We start from the raw sequence: 21249 nt of genomic DNA on the forward strand, positions 1-21249 counted from the left end.
CACACACACACACACACACACACACACACGTTTATTTAACCAAGTGTTCCTGATGAATGACGAACAACAGTGAAGTTCACAGTCACCCCGTCCTGGCACCAGTACTGTGAACCTTCAGAGGTGACTCCTAGGTGACAGATGAGCCCCTTAGGGACCAGGGGGCTGTGCTGGCTAGGGCCATAAGAGCATGTGTGAAGGATATCTCAGTATAAGATGCTCTGAAATAGGACCTTGAACTCTTACCTCAATCCTGAAATCAAGCACACACCATTGTCCAATCTGAGTTTCTATACTGAGCATTCCCAATACTTTTATTGAAAGAATAAACACAACCAGTGAACTTCTTCGGAAGAAATGTCTACAGCACGATTCTTGTTGGAGCCGTTCTTGTGTGGGCTTAGCTAGTTTAAATAAATTGGTAAATATCAGCCTCTCTGCTCTGTTGCTTCATCAATGATCCTGGATGGAACATGAGATCCACAATATACAGGTCTGGGCTGGGGAGGAGTCCCGTCACTCCCTTTCGGGACTCATTAAGCAGCTTTACTTCATTCCATGCCCGACCATACTCTCCTCGAACGAGAGAGCAGCCAACACCAATTTTGTCAGCCAGAGCCTGTGGGAGAAACGAGAGATCCACAATTGACAGTCATAATGGAAGAAAGACCCCGGGCTGGATTCTCACCTTGGATGAAGATGGAATACAAATCTCATGCAAAGACCTATTGAGACAGGGTGCTGAAAATGTGGAATACTGTGGGGGACTGATGAAACATGACAAGTCCCTGGGCCCCAAGATCTGTAGCCCCAGTCTCTGTGGGGGACCCACCAGGAAGTGACACTTTCTGGGCATATACTCTGTTCTCTGTCAGCCCAAGACGGATAAGGTAGCCAGAGGAAGACTGTTCTTTCTACTTGGTCTCAGCTCCAGTGTGTACATCCATCTTCCCCAGATGAGGGCTGTTCTGTGCACGTGCACTGGGATTGGATGAATGGATCAAATGGGAGGGACTTATTTCCAGCTTCTCCCTTCTGTGTCACATAGACCCAGCTGTCGGGCAGGAGAAGCTGAGCTGTGATTGACAACTCCCTCTTGGGCTGCTGGCTGCTACCTCATCAGAGGTTGCTCATGTCCCTTGGATTTGTCTCTTCTAATTACCCTCATTTAAAAAAAAATTTGGAGGTTGTTTTATTTTTTTTAATGTATACTTAGAGTAATTTGGATTTCTCTCAGCCATTCCATAGTGAATAACAGAGCTGGCTCAGACTGCCCAGGGTTAAATTTCAGCTCAGCTCTGAGAGTCACACATCAGCAGTGACTCCACCTGTCTGGCTTCCCTTCCTTCCTCTGTGACAAATGAGGACCGAAATGCCTCTGTCCCTGGTGCTTCTGAGGAGGAAGGGGACTGAGCAAGCACTCATAGTGTCAGCAGGCTAGGATGACTGAGTTAATTTAGTAACCTCGACATTAATTTCTTGATCACTTAATGCAATCCTTGCACGGAACTGTTTGGGGGAAGACCCAGGTGATCAAGCATAGCTGTCATTTTCAACATTTTACATTCTAGCTAAGTCAAGTGTGTAGTCAACTCCAATGCAAACAGTATTGGCTCTCACAGTCCAGTCTGGACAGGGAGACCCACATTTACCTATATAACTAAATACATCTTTATTATCCATCATTTATTTATATATACATATATAAATGTGTATATATGTGTGTGCATGTGTATACATATATTTATTCAGAAGACATTTTCTTTTTTTAAATTTTTTTTAATGTTTCTTTTTTCTCTTTTTACTTTTATTTCTTTGTTTTATTTTTGCTTATGTGGTACCAAGGAATCAAACCCAAGGCCTCATGCATGCTAGGCAAGCACTCTACCACTAAGCCATCTTCCCAGGCCCTCAGAAGACATTTTCCAAAATAAAAATATATTCTCTGTAAAAGCACTTCAAATAATAGAAACCATAGAGATTTCTTAGTTTATGTTGCAAAGCTGAGATTAGATGCATTTCCAAGGTTATCTGTCTTGAGTCTCAGAGTATAACCTCAGAGTTACCTCAGCGTCTGAGTGTGTAACCTCCTCAGCTAGTGTGAGATCATTGTTTCTGCGAGGAGAGGAACAGAAGTAGGGAAAGCTATTGAGGAAAATTGGGAAAAGGGTCTCAGACACAGAGCTCTAGCTCTGTGTCTGAGACCCTTTTCCCAATTTTCACCTATGTCTAGACCCTTTTCCCAATCTTCACCTATGTCTAGACACCTTGCATCTGCTTCTATGTTCTGCAGCCTGGGTAAGTATAAGAGTGTAAGGTCAGGCAAATGGCTGGCCTGGGTTAGTGGCAAGGCAATGGGGGCTGAAAGATGGGTGAGTGGGCAGGGAGGGAAATTAATAAATCATCAAGACTTTGGACCATTTATCTAAGCTGCCTAGCTCCATCTCTAGCTGAACTTAGGTAAACTATTTTTCCCCAAGTATTGCCTTTCTTGTCTTTAAAGCAATGATAGTTACTTCAATTTTGAGATTCTTCACAATGATGTATATCAGCTGCCTGGCATGTGGCTCAAAATGACAGTTAACACCAGCTGCAAATGGCTCATGCCTATAATCGTGGCTATTCAGGAAGCTGAGATGTGAGGATCATGGGCAAAAAAGTCTGTGAGACTCTTAGCTCTAATTAGCCATTAAGAAGCAAGAAATAGAGCTGTGGCTCAAATGGTAGGGTGCCAGCCTTGAAAGAAAAAGCTAAAGGACCATGCCCAAGGACTTGAGTTCAAGCCCCAGTACTGAAGCCCCCCCCCACATATGCATACACTACAAATGGTTATCACTACAAATGGTTATCATAATTGGAGTCACAATAGTCATTGTAGATATGACAAAAGACTTCTATTTTCTCTTTATTTATTGCAGACTTAAGCATGTTTAGATTTTGAAAGAGGAGGAAGAATTAAAAACTCCAAGAAATTAGGAAAAGCATTTGGATTATAAATAAAATTGCCTTGGAACTGGAGGTAAGATACACATGGATGTAATGAAGCTTATAGGTATTTGGGAGATGGTAGGAATTTCAGACATTCAATCAGTAGGTTACAAAATGGTCTCGCAGCTCCTGTTGTATGCCAGACCTTGGATATAGATGCAAATACATGAATAATGTCTGAGTCTGGAATAAGGGCAAAGTCTGGAAAATCCTCCTGTTCTTCTCATGAAAGTTCTTGTCCTACACCTGGGTAGCCACCAACTCCCTTTGCTTATGGCTCTTAACTTTCTCTCTGTCTTTCTGTCTGGCTTGCTTGCTTGCTCTCTAACTTCACCCCCTCTTCCATATCTGTGCCTCATGGTATTAGGATTTGGATATTAGAGGTCCTCTACAGGCTCATGAATTGAGTCTCCAGCTGGTAGTGCTACTTTGGGAAATTAAAGAAACTTTAGGAGGTGGGTGCCTAGCTGGTAGAAGTAGGCTCTGAGGCAGGTCCTTGGGGGTTATATCCTGATAGGCCTCTTCTGTATGCCTTCCCCCTTTCTGCTTCTTGTCTGCCATGGGGGTGAGCAGTTTTGTTCCATCATGCCCTCTGCTGTGATGTGCTGCCTCACTGAGGCCTAGAAACACTACAGCAAACTGTCCATGGATTATCACCTCTGTCCCTCCTCCCTTAAAGTGGTTTTCTAAGAAGCCAGGCAGGGCAGTCCATGCCTGTAATTCCAGCACTTTGGAGTCTGAGGTAAGAGGATCATGAGTTTAGGGGCAGCCTGAGATATATAGAAAGACTCTGCCTCAGTCCTCCAACCTCCACAGAAAAGCAGGGACGTTTTTCTCAGATAGTTTGCTGTAGCTATGAAAATTCTGATGCACACAGCTTCAGTACAGGTGACATACATTTATTTTTCTGCAACCACTTCTAATTGGTCTTACCTCTAGTCTTAGCCTTGCTTAAATGGAGTCCCTCTCTTGCCTAAATAGATTTTTTAAGTCATGTCTATTAGCAATTTTCAGTGGTTTTCTTAGATTTCAGGACAAAGAGCAAACTCACATGGTGTTTGATGGTCAGCTTTAGGCCTCATCTACCTCCCTCCCTCCCCACTTTTGGGATACAGGTAACCAACTCCACATTCCTCCATAAACCACTGACTCTCTTACATAAAGATATTTGTTATGTTTAGAATGTTTTTGTTTTTCTTCTTTATCAGATATAGTCATGAGTCCAGGCTAACCTTGAACTCTTAAACTTGCTATGTGATCTAGGTTGCCTTGAACAAAAAATCCTCTGATCTCAGCTTCCTGACTTCAGTGTTTATAAGCATGTGCTACCACCATACCTGGTGACCAGGAATTTCCTTTTCCCTTTCCTGACATTTTGGAAAATGTCTGGCTTAGGAACCTCCTGAATTTGGGGGCTCTTGTTTTAGTAACTCTAAAAGTTCCAGGACCTATAACAGAAGCTTTGGCCTATATTAAGTATGTGACAATTAATCTTGATTGTCAATTGGATTGGATTGAGAGATGCCTAGGAGATTAGTATAACATATTTCTTGGTGAGTCGCTAAGAACATTTCTGGAGGGAATTAACTACAGGGGTGGGAGTCTCCACCCCCCAAATGTAGGTGGCACCTTCCAAGTTGGGGACCTGATAGACTAACAGGGCAAGGAGGAGGAAGCCAAGAAGCATGGCCATTCCACGGTCATTCTCTTGCTCTCTCTGCTTCCTGGCCACCATGAGGTCAACAGCCTCCACCACACATTTGTACCCTTGTGATGTTCTGCCTCACCTCAGGCTAAAAACCATGGAGCAAAGAACCATGGATTGAAGACTCTGGAACCAGGAAGAAAAACATAATCCTTCTTGCATGAAGTTATTGTCTCAGGTATTTGGTCACAAGGTGTATGATAAATGTTGTAGGTGTGTGTATGTATATAATCTATGTGTATCTGTATGCATATATACACACACCCAAATATATGTGTATTTATGTACATCTGTCCATATACGATCACATACAGGTCAAAATATAAGGAAGTCTAAATATTAGGATTGATATTATCCAGTTAAATGTTAGCAACTGGCTCACTTTGATATGGATCTACAAAACATTTTAACCTAACGTCAATCAGACAAAAGAAAAAAGCAAAACCTTAAATACCTTGAAAAGCAAAGCTCGATGGCAGAAGGTTCCTTTTTTGATATATCCAATTGGTAAAACATTGGATTTAAGTTGAAATTTCAGCTCGCTTATGTGAAGTTCCCAGCTGAAATCATGTAGTCTTTCTTTTGGAATCCTACCGCCCATTTTGTCTGCCACATACCTGCGTCAATTGTATGGTGATTAAAAAAATCAGTATAAAGTTGCAATAACATTATATGTACAATTATATGCATAAAAGTTAATTATTTGCTTTGCTTTTAAAAATATATTTACAATAAGCACATTAACATTAGGATTGCAATCTTCAAACCATTACCTGTACATAAACTGAAATTCTAGCAATTTTATGCAATGCAAAGAAGGAAATGAATATAATCTCCTAATATTTATAACAAGATGTAATTCCATACCACACCAAATGTTCATGGAGTTTTAAATTTTTATCTTAATGTTAATTAAAAAAATTTTTTTTGTTTGAATTTTTTTGGTGGCATTGGGATTTAGACTCAGAAAACTTGCACTTGCTAAGCTGGTATTATACTATTTGAGTCTTGCTTTCATCTTAGCTTTTCTGCTGGCTATTTTGGAGATAGAATCTCATGGGCTTTTCTGCCTGGGCTAGCTTCTAACCAAGATCCTCCAGATCTCGGCCTCTTGAGTAGCTAGGTTTACAAACATGAACCAGCAGCAGTAGTTTTAACTGTTTTAATTGAGATCCAAGGCATTAAAGTAAAAAGACAGAAAATTCCCCATTAGACTCATTGACATTTTTTAGTTTTTCTTTGAAAAAAAAGTTTTTAATTTAGAGAAAAACATGAGATCACAAAATACTGAAATCAGGGTAGAAAAGAAGAGAGGAAGAGACCAAAGGGGAGAATTCATAGCAAATGGGTGATACAATTATGATACTTTGTGATTTTCTTGTAATAGTAAGCATTCTCTGAAGAAAGCAGTGAACACACTTCCAAAACCTCTGTCAACTAAAAACACATTTCCCCAAAAATTCAGTCATCTAAGGCCAGTAGATTTTTGAATAAAGGAAAAATTGTGAGCTAAAGGAAGGCGTCTCCTTTGGTTTATCATCATTTATCTGGTAGAGTGGGAAGAGTAATGGTAAAGAAACAAAGAGAAAGGGATGAAGGGGAAAGCTCAGAAGTACCATGTAGGACCATGAGCCAACAGGACATTAATGAATGCCAAGAACCAAGGGCCTCAGACCACATGTCTGCACTTGAACTTGTGGGCTCAGGTTAAAAGAAGACCAACTGAGAGCAGTGGAAAGCATTTCCTTTAGGAACAAACGGTGAGGGAAATGTTTGGAGGGGCTGAGTCAGAGTTCTTCCGAGCCATCAAGGACATCAGGGCAACGTGGGGTGCCAAAAATCTGTTCTCTTTCCATCTTGCCTGTCAAGAAGTTAGTGATCTGGCAGTGACACTTATGGTTGTCACATCCAGGTTTGACAACCGCTCCTCACTTCTCCTTGGAGTAGATACAAGCTCCCATGGAGACGGCAGCTGTTGTACAAGCCAGCAGCTCTGCTGGAGGTTAGTGTCAGGACCGACCTCCAGGGATCCCTGACCCCTCACAGTTTCCCAGTCACTGTGGACACTGGGTCAACAGGACAGAGTCCTGTCCTGCCAAAGCACCTGACTCTCAGGATCCTTACCCCCCCCCCACTTCAAGACAACAAGCAGAACAAACTATCAGACATACATGTAACAGAAAAGCAGGCGGTGGCTAATTGTATTCAAGATAACATATGTGTTAGTTAGTCTACAGATAATTGACAGTAGGATTCTTTTAGATTCTGGGCACTTCATATACCTATAAAGAATGATTCCATTTTCAAACACTGATTCCTGCACAACGTCTTCAAGATCACACCAAAAGGTATTTTTAATGGATTAGCTAAAAATGACAGTGTCCTTTTTGTTTTTGTTTTAGCTTTTTTGCGGGGGGTGGTTGTTGGTCTTGGGGCCTGAACTCTGGGCCTGGGTGCTATCCTTGAGCTCTTCAGCTGAAGGCTAGCATGCTACCACTTGAGCCACAGCACTATTTCCAGCTTTTTTCTGCTTTTGTGGTGCTGAGGAATCAAAACTAGGGCCTCATGCATGCAAGGCAAGCACTCTACCACTGAGCCATCTTCCTAGCCAGTGACAGTGTCCTGTAAGTCACCCCGAGGCTCTGCCTTGGATTCTTCACAGAAACTTAACATAGAAATTGAGAATTATTTAAATTCATTTCCACATCAGAGCTAGCATGCCTTGAACTTCAGTTTTGTTTTGGTGGGTTTATTTACATTGGCTACAAGAAAAAGCAAATCCACTGAAACCACACCATGGGACATTTAAGCTGCATGTCTACCAAGAGAACTTACTTGGCGAGCACTTCGATCTGTTCTTTAATATTGGTTATGGGCAGGATCGACTTGGTGACCTCGTACACATACACACAGAAGTCAGGGTCATGGGGAGGGTACCATTCTTTTTCAGGGACGCCTTCTCCAGTCAGTTTGGGGACTGCATTAATATCTTCCTCCTCTTTCACTTTCTCCTCTTCTTTTTTCCCTCTGCCTTTCCTTTGAGAGTCAACTACAACAGTTAGAATCACATCGTCTGGGAATCAAATCAACAAATACTAATCGATGCTCTGTGCATCACTGGAATGAAATGTTTTCTGCCTTAAGAACCATACAACACACAGGTTTGAAATGTCCATTTATTGACTGATCATTATACTGGAAAAGTTAATTTGGAAGAGAATATAATGAGATTGACAGCTATTACAAAGCACATGTACTAGACTTCTACATGTTATATACCAAAGTGGCTGCCACATATAGTAAATATCTACTGAGATGGAAATACAAAAAGAAAAAAGAAAAAAAGAAACCATTTACAGAATCTAAGCAGTAGACTTGTTTCCAGTTGGGACCTGAATTTATTCTTCAATGGAATTAATATAGGGTTGAACAAAACCAGGATGGCATATTTCTATAGAACAGGAAAGGCTCATCCAAGATTGATTGAAGCATACTTAGCAAAAATAGTTATTAACTTAGTCAGAAGTAAAGATATTATTTGTTATGAATTGAAAATTCCAGGCTTTGAGAATTACTAGTCACCATGTGGATATTTGTATATCAAATATGGGAATAACCTTTATCCAGTGGAAAAGATACTTCCAAAGGTTGCAATTTCTTGTCTGGTAGGATATTACCCAGTTTCCTACATAATTCAGCAATGTTTCTCAATGTTGCTTCAACAGGATATAAAAATACCTTGAGCCTCAAATGGAACCAATAGTAACATCTCACTGGTTTTCCCTCATCAATTAATGAGTTGAGCAACAACAACAGCAAAAAAAATCCCCAGTAATATGAGTTCTTTATTCCAAGAAATGCACAGTACCCAGGTCTCCTGTTGAGCATGATTATAACACAGGAAACAGGAGAGGAAATACCTAATAGTTATTTGGGAACCCTGGAAAGTAAATAGCTACAGGAAGATCAGAAGAGACAAAAGCTATGAATTTCTACTGAACTGATAGTTTATCCTTTTAATTTCTTCTACTGTTCCCTGTTCTGGACTGCTCTAAGGGACCCAGTAACTCCATAAAGCAAAGCCCCTGCTCTATTTTGCCTTTTCTTATTCTTCTCCAGGTTTGTAACAGCAGTGAAATGGGGATCGTGTGACCGAGGAAGCAATGGGGACACCAGGATCCCCTGAAGCTAAGCCTGCTGTTCCAGTCTATCAGCCATCCAGTCGTTTGGCTGTAGACATGACTGCAGCCATGGCAGAGTATAGCAGAGCAAGGTAAATGAAGGTTTTTGGCTATAGGACCCAAAGGAAAGCTCCAAAACCCCACAAGACAAGACAGCAAAGAGCTCAGGAGAGCAACTTCACAGAAGTGTTCTCGATTTCCTAGGCATAAGCCAGATCTGTGCATATGTAGTCTGGGCCCTCGCTTCTCAAGCAGCCCACATGGAGACTCTGAGCACTGAACTATGGGACAGATGATCACCCAAGTCTCCAACTGGTTGGTGTGCACTCTGGGCTGATCCACAGAACACAGCAAGAACTTTAAGAACATGGAGTCACAACCCATGGAAGACTGGATGGAGTTTAAAACTTGAACCCACTAGGCCAATTAGCTGCTAAAACTAGAGGAGGCTGAGGTGCTGGGAGTCCAGGCAATTTGGTGGACTCCAGCATGGGCTGAGAGGCTGCCCTGTGACACACCTACTTTTCTACCCTAGACCTAGTTCCCTAGCTCTTAGGCATGATGAGAGAAGTTTCCAGAACAGGCTAGAATGGGGCTTTAAATGGGTGGAGTTACAAGGTGGCAGCTAGGTCCTGAACAAGGTGGTTTCTAGGTCCTGAACACAGGCAATGCAGTTCAGCCAGCTTTTGTGGCTTGGTCTCACTTCTATATTTCAATTCTTCCAGCAGATTTTTGTCACTTTGTATCTAGTGACATCACAATAAACACAAGTTCACGATGAGAAGAGACTGCTTCCTTGCCCAAATATTAAGCAAATATTTGACTTTTAGGGGACAGACATGGTTTACACATTTTGGTTCTGGTCATAGGGTCAGACAAATGCAGGGAATGATGGTGAGGAGGTATTTCGGTATGACTCAGAAGTGACCTACGCCTGTTTCTGACAGACATTTGGAGTTATTCAAGATTTGGTAGAATAAATGAAAATAACTGAGGTATGGGTAAAAAAGAGACTTTGTAGGGAGCTATTTTTAAAACGGAAATGTTTTTAGAAGTTCTTCATCACGGAGATCAAAATTATCTGAAAGGCAGAAACATTAAAACATATATTGTAAGTATCTAAAAGACTTCAGAGATGAGGGGACTGGAAGAAAGATATGAAAAAGGAAACAAAAATTATATATATTTAAGTGTGTGTGATCAATTCATGTGTAATTGACTTCATATTATAAAAACTAGTCTGAATGCCAAGGAGAGCATACACTACATGAATACATCTAGTATGCATTTCTTTTCATCTTTTCTTTTTAGATCTGAGACTAGAACTGGGCACACCTCACACTTTTGCTCTACCAACTGAGCCATGCCTCCAACCCCTAGTGTGCATTTCTTATAAGAAATTTTGTGGGGGCTAGGAAGGTGGCTCAGTGGTAGAGCATTTGCCTTGCATGCATGAGGCCCTGGGTTCGATTCCTCAGCACCACATAAGCAAAAAGAAAAAAACTGGAAGTGGCGCTGTGGCTCAAGTGGTAGAGCGCTAGCCTTGAGCTGAAGAGCTGAGGGACAGTGCCCAGGCCCAGAGCTCAGGCCCCACGACAGGACCCCCCCCCCAAAAGAAATTTGTGTATATGTATTTGTGTGGATGTGTGTGTGTGCACATGCATGCGTTATAGGGTTTAAACTTAGGGCTTCACACTTGCTGAGCTTGCTTGCTTGACTGACACTCTACCACTCTATCCTGCTATTTTGCTGGTTATTTTGAAAATAGAGTTTCCTGGATTTTTCTGCCTGGGCTGGCTTGGAACCTCAATCCTCTGGGTCTCACCAATCTAAGTAGCTAATTACAAGTATAAGCTACCAGCTTCACAACTGGAGAAAAGTGTTTATGAGGAAAAGCTTTAGGAGGAAGTAGACATGCTGGTTTTAGTAATGCCTAAGGAGGTAAGGAACAGGTCAGTGGATCAACAGGAATTAAGTTAATTGACTCTCCTACGTGTCTTCATGAAAAATGAGTTTGACTAGGACTAGAGAGATGAGTAACCTATCCAGAGTCAGAAGAAATACCCTGGGTACATTTGAAAGACAGGGACAAAAATAAAGGTACTTTCCAAGACTTCCTGGATATCATGCCTCATTCAGCACAGCAAATTCAGAGATAAAACTTGTTCTCTCTTCCACAGAGCTATATCTCAACCCGCAGCCTGAGAGATAGGCAGTTTTGAACTGGGAAATTTGCCATTTCCTTTGGTAGAACACTTTGCCCACCTTGTGTGAGGCCCTAGGGCCATCTCCAACACCACCAAACAAAAGCCATTTCTCCTTTTTTACCAGCCCAGCTTGTAGTTAGAACTTGGCATAATTATAAGTTGGAGGATTCGACATGTCTTACCTCACTCCTTTCTCCTTGCCCCCACTTTTGGAAACAACAGTATTTCGTCCTGAAGGAGGTTCTGACTTCTCTTCTGAGGGAGAGCCAAATCCAGTACTAAAACGAGAACTATGCATATATATTGTCATTTAACAGAAACACTTCCAAACACACAGAAAAACACAACTTGTTACATGGGCAAGTATCATTGGTAACACCTTTTATAATTATATTTTTATCACTTATCATTTATGACACCTTTTAATTGCCATTAGGATTCGATTCTTTTCAGCCTTCGCAAGCACAGGGAGCGAGGCTTAGCTATGGCCATAGAAACTAAATCTACCCAGAGCACTAAGGCCTCTGGCTTGACATCACTGTACAGTTACAGCACCCAGATTTCCTGTCTCCTCTTCCAGAAATCCTTGCCACAGCAAGAATTAATGACAAAATCTAAAAATCTATTTTTTTGTTCCATTCCCAGCTTCGGCGGAAAAGCCATTTGAATATAAAAATTTTTCTTAAAATTTTTTTTTACCTGGCCTTTTCTTTACTTGCTCTTCTTAGGGAAGATGAGGAAGAAATACTTCGTCCATAACCGACATCTGATGATTTGTCTTCCATGGATGGAGGGGGAGAGCTAAAATTTTACACATGTGAAATTTTGCACATATAAAATATATCAAAACTGGCTTGATCTTACACAACATTACTTTCTGAAAGTCATATTTGGATGAGACATTTCAAGTGATATACTTATTCAAACCCAGAAAGGAGAGAGACAAAAGCATTTCATACTAGTCATATGTATGTGTATACATAATGTACAGTCATTTTAAAGAATGTTGAAGCTTTCATTTTTCTCCATGTTTGTGCCAGCACTGGGGCTTGAACTCAGGGTTTCACGCTCTTGCTTGGCTTTTTTCACTCAAGGCCAGCACTCTACCACTTGAGCCACACCTCCAGTTCCAAATTTTTCCTAGTTAATTGCAGATTAAGAGTCTCTCAGATTTGTCTGCCTGGGCTGGCTTCAAACTGAGATCGTCAAAATCTCTGAGTAGCTAGGATTATATAAAGCTTTACTTTTTCTCATCTATTTACTTATTTCAAAGAAATGTTGGGTGGGTAATTACATTCTAGCATACCAGGAGATTTGTAAGCATAATCCCTCTTGATTTGCTCCTGTCTAGTCGGAAGACAGGACCCCTGACTTTTGAAGCCTGCTGGAAATTGACTGGCAATATGGCATGGAAGGAAAGGGCAGAGAGCTGTTTAGATTATTTGGTGCTGTTCCTTGCTAGGTTCTGTGTTGATGGACCAGATTTTATCTTTATGGTGGTGGTGAATACAAAAAAAGAAGAATACCAGGCATCTTTACACATTTACACATACACACACAAAAAAAGTCCTTTCCTTCATGCCCTTATTCTCACAAAAGACTCACGCATCAGATTTGCTGTTGACTAACAGGACAGCGCGTAGGTCATTCGGCTCCTGCATGCACAGCTCCTTCAGTGGCAGAAGTCTTGAGCCAGCCTTGCTCTGTAAGATGATTTTGAGAACTGAAAAGTTAATTTCTCTGCATGTGTCTTATTTTTTAAAATTATTTTTATTATAAAAATACTGTACAGAGGGGTTACAGTTACTTGAATAAGGTAATGAGTACATTTCCTATCGAGTGTTGTTATCTCCTCCTTTGTTTTTCCCTCCCCATAACCCCACCTCCCTCCCCCCCACCCAAAGTTGTAACGTTTGTTTTCAACATACTGTCTTGTACATCTCATTGTTACAATGGCTCAACCTGTATCCTTATTTCAGCATTTTGTTATTTCCCTTCCCCTCCCCAAATTAGAAAATTAGTATATACAAGATTCGAGGCACCAGAATCCAATTAAGTGAAAACAGGGGTTAAACCATGGGGGAAGAACATACAAAAGAAACAAAAAAAATCACATGGTACCTTATAAGTACATTAAAAACTATAGCAAGAAAGATAAAACCACTTGTATCTCTATCTTGGGGGTCATTTCACTTAGCATCATCTTATATGGTCATATGTACCTAGCTTTTGACTTTTTCTGCTTGTCCTAGACATATATTATTTACTGCAAATAATGAAAACTATGAGACCTATGTTTCTTTGGGCCTGGCTTACTTCACTTACTATAATTTTTTCCAAGTCTTTCCATTTCCTAGCAAATGGAGCAGTGTCATTCTTTCTGATGAGGCATAGAATTCCATTTTGTGTGTGTGTGTGTGTGTGTGTGTGTGTGTGTGTGTGTGTGTGTGTGTGTCTCACATTCATCTACTGAGGGGCATCTGGGTAGGTTCCACATTTTAGCTATGTTGAATAATGCTACCTCATAGTTGTGTTCGTAGCTTTAGTATGGCCTTGTTTGTGATCATTTGGGTAAATGCTCAAAAGTAGGATTCCTGGGTCATAGGAGAGCTCTATGTGGAGTCTTTTGAGAAACCTCCATACTGCTTTCCAAAGTGGTTGAACAAATTTATACTCCCACCAACAATGCAGCAGGATTCCCTTTTGGCCACATCCCCTCCAGCATCTGTTGTTATTAGATTTCTTGATTCTTGCCATTCTAACTGGGGTGAGGTGGAATCTCAATGTTGTATTGATTTGCACTTCTTTTATGGCTAGAGAAGTTGAGCATTTCTTCATGTGTCTATTGGTCATTCTTATTTCTTCTTCAGAGAAGTTTCTCTTTAAGTCTTTAGCCCATTTATTTATTGGGCAGTTGTTTCTTTGAGGATTTGTTGTTGGGGGATTTAATTTTTTTAGTTCCAAGTATATTTTAGATATGAGACCCTTGTCTGTTGTATGGCTAGTCAAGATCTTCTCTCAGTCCTTGGGCTTTCTATTGGCCTTGCTCGCTATGTCCTTTGCCATGCAGAAGCTCTACAGCTTCATGCAATCCCATTTGTCCAACCGTTCTTTGATTTGTTGTGTTTCTAGGTCTTTATTAAGAAAATTGTGGCCTGTGCCAAGGAGCCCTAGAGTTTCTCCTATTCCTTCCTGTAATGTTTTCAGGGTGTCTGCTTTGACTTCAAGGTCTTTGATCCATTTGGAGGTGATTCTGGTTCAAGGTGATATTTAAGGATCTAGCTTTAGTTTTCTATAGGAATTTAACCAATTTTGCCAACTGCGTGTTTCTTATGTTTAACATAAACTCTGATAGAACATAATTTGATAGAGTGTTTGAAGATTCTTAATTCTCTTGTCTGCCACTTGAACTTTTGGCTTTTTATGTCATGGATTTTTGCAGCCCAGGCTGGCTTAGAAGTGTGATCTGAGATCTTCAGATCTCAGCCTCCTGAGTAGCTAGGATTGCATGCATGAGCCACCAGCGCCCAGTCAAGTCTTAATTCATTATGCACACACTATCCATATAATACAAGTGTAAATCTGAAGTTTATGGACATTTGCTGGCTTAGAAGTGTGATCTGAGATCTTCAGATCTCAGCCTCCTGAGTAGCTAGGATTGCATGCATGAGCCACCAGCGCCCAGTCAAGTCTTAATTCATTATGCACACACTATCCATATAATACAAGTGTAAATCTGAAGTTTATGGACATTTTTCCCCTTCAGCAGGATACAACCTCCAGCTCCTATTTACTGCCTCAGCTGTTTCAGACCATGTGTTAGCTGCTGGAAGAATGTCAATTTACAAACCCATCTGTATACCTCGCTTGACTGTCACAAAGTAACCAAGTAATGAAACCACTGACTAAGTGTTGTGGGTACCTAAAGATAGGCTAGACAAAGCTAGCCAAGGAGAAGAGGGCTGCCTGGATGACCTTCTGAGATGTCTTTCCCATCAAATGGCTCGAGATCCCTTTCTAAGCCAAGACACATGTCTTGCTAACATTGAGGACAAGGAAAAGGGAATTCCAGCAGATCTAGAAGAAGATCTGATGGTGCTCTCACAGAGTTACCATCACTGACTCTTTTGTTCTTCTTTGGGATTTTACTTTCCTCTTTTCCCCTGTGCAACTTTCTCCTGGCTTAGGGAGCTCTTGGCATTCCTAAAAAACAACTTTTTTATGTTCCTAGGATTTGAACTCAGGGCCTTAGGCGGTGTGGTACCACTTTGACCCCCCCCCAACCCTCTTGCTTTTCATTTCTCAGATAGGGGCTGGCACTCCAGAACTGGGGCTTCCCACTTGGTCAGCTTTCTTGCTCACCAGATTCTCTACCACGTGAGCCATACCTGCAGCTTTCTGCTAATTGGAGATGAAGTGTCTCAGACTTTTCTGCTCTGGCTAGTTTTGTGTCAAGATCCTTGTATCTCTATCTCTTGAGTAGCTAGGATTATAGTTGTGTGCCACTGGCAGCCAGCTACAAGTTGTTTCTTTTGGAGATAGGAATACTCCATTTTGGGAGTGAGGGCTGGAAGTGGCCTCAAACTGCAATCCTACTTCTATCTCAGATTTTTAAAGACTGCTAGTTTCCCAGGTTTGCCTAGAATTAGATTTTTGGAGTTTAAACTCCCCCACTTAAAAAAATTGCTTTTGTTTTCTAATAAAGAATTCCAACTGAAGGAGCTACATCAAAAGTTCCTAAGGATTTGAAGTGTTTATTTCTGATTTCTCATTTCTCACTTCCTGTTTCAACAACACTGAATCACATATTGTCTCGCGATATACTCGGATCAATGAACTAATATTCTTTTAAACCTTAAAATCTAGTATATTTTTCCACATCTTAAAGTCCAGTATTATGACTTATTTTAAGCTCTAGAAGGAATAGAATTCCAAACTTAAACAGCTCCTTTTACATCTTTGTGTGTTGTGTGTGTGATGCTGGAAATAAAACCCAGCACCTTGAACATGCTGGGTAGAAACCTACAACTGAGTCACATACAGTATAACCTCTTTCATATTACCTAAAACTTGCAATTGGTGTTTGCAAGTAGACTTTAAGTACAAGCAAACATAATTCTAGTTAAAACTACAAAAATGTAGAAGTCGACAACCAGAGTTATAGAGGTGGCATTTTTTCACATGACTGTCTGTAAAAAAATATATATAAATTACACTTGGTGCTTATAAATGGTAATGTAATAGCATCATGATTAAGGGGAAAAAACCATCAAACACAACTGAACTGCACACAAATGGTGTCACTTACCTGACCACAGTCATAGAACCCATCACCAATTATGTTATTTGATGACAAATGGCCCGTCCGGCTGTATTTCAGAGGAAGGTTGTTGTTAAGCAGTTTGTTATAAGCTGCCTCACTGAATTTATTTTTTCGACTTATTGATAGATTAATTTCTTCAAGGATATCTAAAGCCCTGTCAATAAAAGCAAAAAGCATTATTTCCTTTCTATAAGCAATCCAACATCAAATTCCCATTTATACACTTAGGCTCTTGAATGAAGAATTGAGACAGAAAGCTCTCCCACCCACCCACCCCCAACCTTTTAGAGAAAAGCAATCCTGACAGAATTATGAAGACAAATCTATCCTTCTTGAGAATAATATGCCAGGCAGTAATTCATATTCAAACAGCGGTGGAGAATACTGCTATGGTTTGGATGAGTGTTCGTCAAAGGGCCACGTGTTACAGGCTGGTCCACAGTTTGTAGCACTATTGGGAGGTAAGGGAGCTACCAACAGGTCTGGCAAAGTGGGAGGAAGTTGCATCATTGGGGAGCATGCCCTTGATAAATTTGGACCCTAACCCCCAATTTCTCTGCTTATTAGCCACTGTATGATCAGGTTACTCTCACTCCTAGCCAACTGTGGTCTGAAAGCCTAAACCTGTGAGCCCAAATACCCCCTCTTTATGAGTGAATTTATCTTAGTTATTTGTCACAGCAGTGGAAAGCTGACTAATACTGACACTTCTAGGGAAGAAAAAGTCCTTGTCCATTTAAAGCAGAAGTAGTATTGGACCTAGTATTTTAGCTAACAGGGTACTATCTCCAAAGCATAAAAAATGCTTGGAAGTTAATAGAGTGAGCCTGCCTAGGGAACCTTAATACCCTATTTTCTGCTATGTTAAAGGCAACTAAACTCATCTGTTGTAAGCAAAGAGGGATTGGATGGAGGTTAAATACTGAAGTCTAATGAAAAGGTCTGTGTGGGGGAGAAAAATAGAGGCAATCGTCTTGGCTCACTTATTTTAGCCTTGCATCTGAGAGATGAGGCAGATTGTGCTTGGTGAAAGCAGAGGAAAACAAAAGGAAGGGGGACCAAGATGGCGACGGGGCAGTAGGGAAACGCCACAGCTCTCTCCAACCAAAAAGAGAGTTCGAGTTCCAACCTTTAATCTCCCCAAGAGACCGACAACAACAAAAAGACGAACACTCAGAGAAAAACCAGAGGTGGAAAATAACAAAAAAAAAAGAAAGAGAGGAAAAGAAGAATTTCAGAACAGAGAAGAGCGAAGACCCCTCCCCCAACCTTTACTGGCCGCGCGGCAGTGCGCCAAGCCGCCGGCCAGCCGGCCCGGCGGGGGCTGCCGGAGCCACAGAGACACAGGGGGCTGCTTGCAGATCACCAGGTACCGGATTGCAGAACAGCGGATCGCCAGGAACAGAGAAACCTACCAGCCCGGAGTCTCCAGGAGGATCCCACCCCACCCATCACTCTCCACCGGAGCGGAGAGGCTCCATCCCACCAAAGCCGCCCGGCACCAGCAGCGCCACAAAGGGACCTGTCCGCAGACCACCCGCCCAATCGCGATCGCAACGACCCGGCGGGGGGCCGCCCAACCCAGCCCGCAACCACCCCAACTGAACTCGGACTGCAACAACAACTGACGGACTGCAACAACAACTGACGACCTACAGGGTGAGTACCCATCAGGGGACAGGGAATCCATCAAGGGAGACCAGAGCTGGAGGGAATCCCCAGACCCTGACCTAGACTCCCTACCCCAACACCCGGACCACAGGACCCACTAAAACTGGGAACTGTTCGAGAGCTCCACCAGCCGGTGGAGCACACTCTGCTGGCCAGGCCAGAGCAAGAGCGCCCCTGGAAGGGAGCTTAAATGCTCAAGCCAGGAACAGTGCCCCTGGGTCAAGACTACCAACAGTAGAAGAAATTTGAACTGTGTCCTCCAGGCTGCATAACCAAGGTGGTATACACATTAGCACAGGCCTAACGAGCGCGCTCCAGGCTGGGGCCGGAACCAGGCCAGGGGACCGGCACCTGAACAAAGCAAAAAGGGTCAGAAGTGGGGCTGTGGCTCAAACGGTAGGGTGCCAGCCCTGAGCTGAAGAGCTGAGGGACAGCACCCAAACCTAGAGTTCAAGCCCACAACCAGCCCAAAACAAACAAACAAAAACACATCAGGAGCCCATAACAGACTCCAGTATTTGGGAGAGTGCATCCAGAGCATCTGATCTTCCCAAGAGCACCCGCAGGAGCAAACACAAGCAGTCTAGGCTGCTCAACCCTTCCAAAGGCGGGAATTGCTACAGCAGAGAGCTGAGAATCCTAAGTGAATAGCAGCTGGAAATAGGCTCCCAACAGAATCCAGATCAGGCACAGACTCTCTCTACCAATACAGAATCAGCAACCAAGCAAAGACAGACACACCAAAACAAGATTGAAGAGCAGTCTCCTGAACCCCCATGTGAAAATCACAGAGAAAAATCACAAGGTTTACCACTACCCAGGACAGCAAGCTCACCTCAAAAGCCAGCACCCACGCAGGGGAGAGCCCCAGTGGGAGCAAAGCAGGAATGGAAGACAAAAACTACATCCAAGGGTTGCTGGAGGCAATGACTCAAGAAATAAAGCGAGAAATGGATCAGAAATTGAAAGAGCACAAGGATGAACTATCAAAAGATATACAGGATATCAAACAAAAATTGGATGCAAAAATAGAAGCTGCACAAACCTCAGTAAGAAGTGAGATAAACGCCAAATTAGAGGTAATGCATACTGATCTCACCTCATTGAGAGGTGAGATCAGTACTCTGAGAACCAACATTGAATCCATAAAGGGATCCATTTCCACCATGCAAACCACAATAGAAGCCACGGTCAACAGAGTGAATGAAATGGAAGGTAGAGTGTCAGATACAGAAGACAGAATACACCAACTGGACCAAAAAGTGACAGATAAGGAAAAATCACTCAAATTAAACCAAAGGGAAATTCAAGAGCAAGCAGATAATGCTAAAAAATTTAACCTTCGCATAATCGGAGTGGACGAAGGTGAGGAATTCCAGAGCAAGGGAATGCAACACCTATTTAACAAGATAGTCAATGAAAATTTTCCCCACCTCAAAAACGACCATCTTAACTACATCACAAAAGCTTATCGAACACCCAACAAGCAAGATCCCAGGAGAAACACTTCTAGGCACATAATAGTAACAATGATGGATCTGAATAATAAGGAAACAATCCTGCATGCAGCAAAAATGAAGAAGGAGCTATACTACAACGGGAAAAAAATTAGAATCACTGCAGATCTCTCCACACAAACAATGAATGCAAGAAAAGCCTAGGAAAGCACCATACGAGCCCTGAGAGCCAATAACTGCCAACCCAGACTGATATACCCGGCAAAGCTAGCATTCACATTCGATGGAGAACTGAAAACTTTTAATAGCAAAGAAAAACTAAATGAATACATAAACATTAAGCCAGCATTACAAAGAATTCTAAGAGGGGGGACACAACCTGAAGAAAGCAACCAGGAACTGGGACCTGCCCCAAACAGGCATTACTCAAAGTCTAACTGAGCAAGCACAGGAGGAAAGGAAAGAAGAAAAACTTAGGAAAACGGAATGGCAGGGACAACAATGCATCTCTCTATACTTTCTCTTAATATAAATGGGCTGAATTCGCCAATTAAAAGAAAACGAACTGAGGACTGGATCAGAAAACAAGACCCATCCATCTGTTGCCTTCAGGAGACCCACCTCTCAGCCAAACATACAAACAAACTCAGAGTGAAGGGGTGGAAAAGGATCTACCAATCAAATTCCCCCAATAAGAAAGCAGGTGTAGCTATCCTGATATCTGACAAAATAAACTTTTCATTAAAATCAGTACAGAAAGACAAGGACGGACACTACATATTAATAAAGGGAACAATCCAAGAGGAGGATATAACCATCATCAACTTATATGCCCCAAATATCGGTGCACCCAGATATGTTAAACAAATGCTCTCAAACTTACAGAATAAAATAGATCCCAATACGATAATACTAGGAGACTTTAACACGCCACTCTCACCAAAGGACAGGTCTACCAACCAGAGGATTGGCAAAGAAGCTACCGAATTAAGTGAGGCCATACTTCAAGCGGAATTAACTGACATCTACCGAGTATTTCACCCTAAAACAACACAGTACACATTCTTCTCAGCAGCTCATGGAACTTTCTCCAAAATAGACCATATCATAGTTCATTCAAGGAACTTAAGCAAATACAAAGGGATCGACATAATCCCCTGTATCCTATCTGACCACAGTGGAATCAAGCTAGCTCTCAATAACAAAGCATACCGCAGAAATTTCTCTAATACATGGAAATTGAACAGCACACTCCTTAACAAGGCCTGGGTAACAGAAGAGATCAGAGAAGAAATAAAGCATTTCCTAGAACTCAATGAAAATGAAAACACCTCACAAAGAAACTTGTGGGACACAGCAAAAGCAGTCCTGAGGGGCAAATTTATTGCCCTCAGTGCCCACATCAAGAGAATGGAGACAGACCAAGTAAATAATCTCATGTTGCAACTAAAACAGCTAGAAAAACAAGAAAAAATGGGACCTAAAGCTACTAGACGAAGCCAGATAACCAAATTGAGAGCAGAGATTAACCAATTAGAAAATCAGAAAACCATAACCAAAATAAACCAAACAAAAAGCTGGTTCTTTGAAAAAATAAACAAAATTGATGGCCCGTTGGCAAGATTAATTAAAAAAAGAAGAGAGGAAACCCATATTAATAGGATTAGGGATGCCACGGGAAACATCACAACACGTACCCAAGATATCCAAACAATTCTAA

The 21249-nt window shown here is 41.7% G+C and overlaps 1 protein-coding gene across 1 annotated transcript in view; it reads right to left on the bottom strand.

Annotated features, from left to right (window-relative positions):
- Nucleotides 1-402: 402 nt before the first annotated feature.
- Armc3 (armadillo repeat containing 3) overlaps nucleotides 403-21249 on the bottom strand; it is an 81038-nt gene continuing 60191 nt past the window's right edge. Inside the window, exons 13-19 of the mRNA XM_042686203.1 lie at nucleotides 16387-16555; nucleotides 12684-12781; nucleotides 11778-11879; nucleotides 11261-11356; nucleotides 7526-7726; nucleotides 5145-5307; nucleotides 403-616 (exon numbers count right to left, since the gene is read on the bottom strand). Coding sequence (XP_042542137.1) covers nucleotides 407-616; nucleotides 5145-5307; nucleotides 7526-7726; nucleotides 11261-11356; nucleotides 11778-11879; nucleotides 12684-12781; nucleotides 16387-16555 — 1039 coding nt within the window. The 3' untranslated portion in view covers nucleotides 403-406. The remainder of the gene's footprint in view (nucleotides 617-5144; nucleotides 5308-7525; nucleotides 7727-11260; nucleotides 11357-11777; nucleotides 11880-12683; nucleotides 12782-16386; nucleotides 16556-21249) is intronic.

The sequence above is a fragment of the Dipodomys spectabilis genome, unplaced genomic scaffold (genome assembly GCF_019054845.1).
Source record: "Dipodomys spectabilis isolate Male_0828 unplaced genomic scaffold, ASM1905484v1 ptg000096l, whole genome shotgun sequence".
NCBI lineage: Eukaryota > Metazoa > Chordata > Mammalia > Rodentia > Heteromyidae > Dipodomys > Dipodomys spectabilis.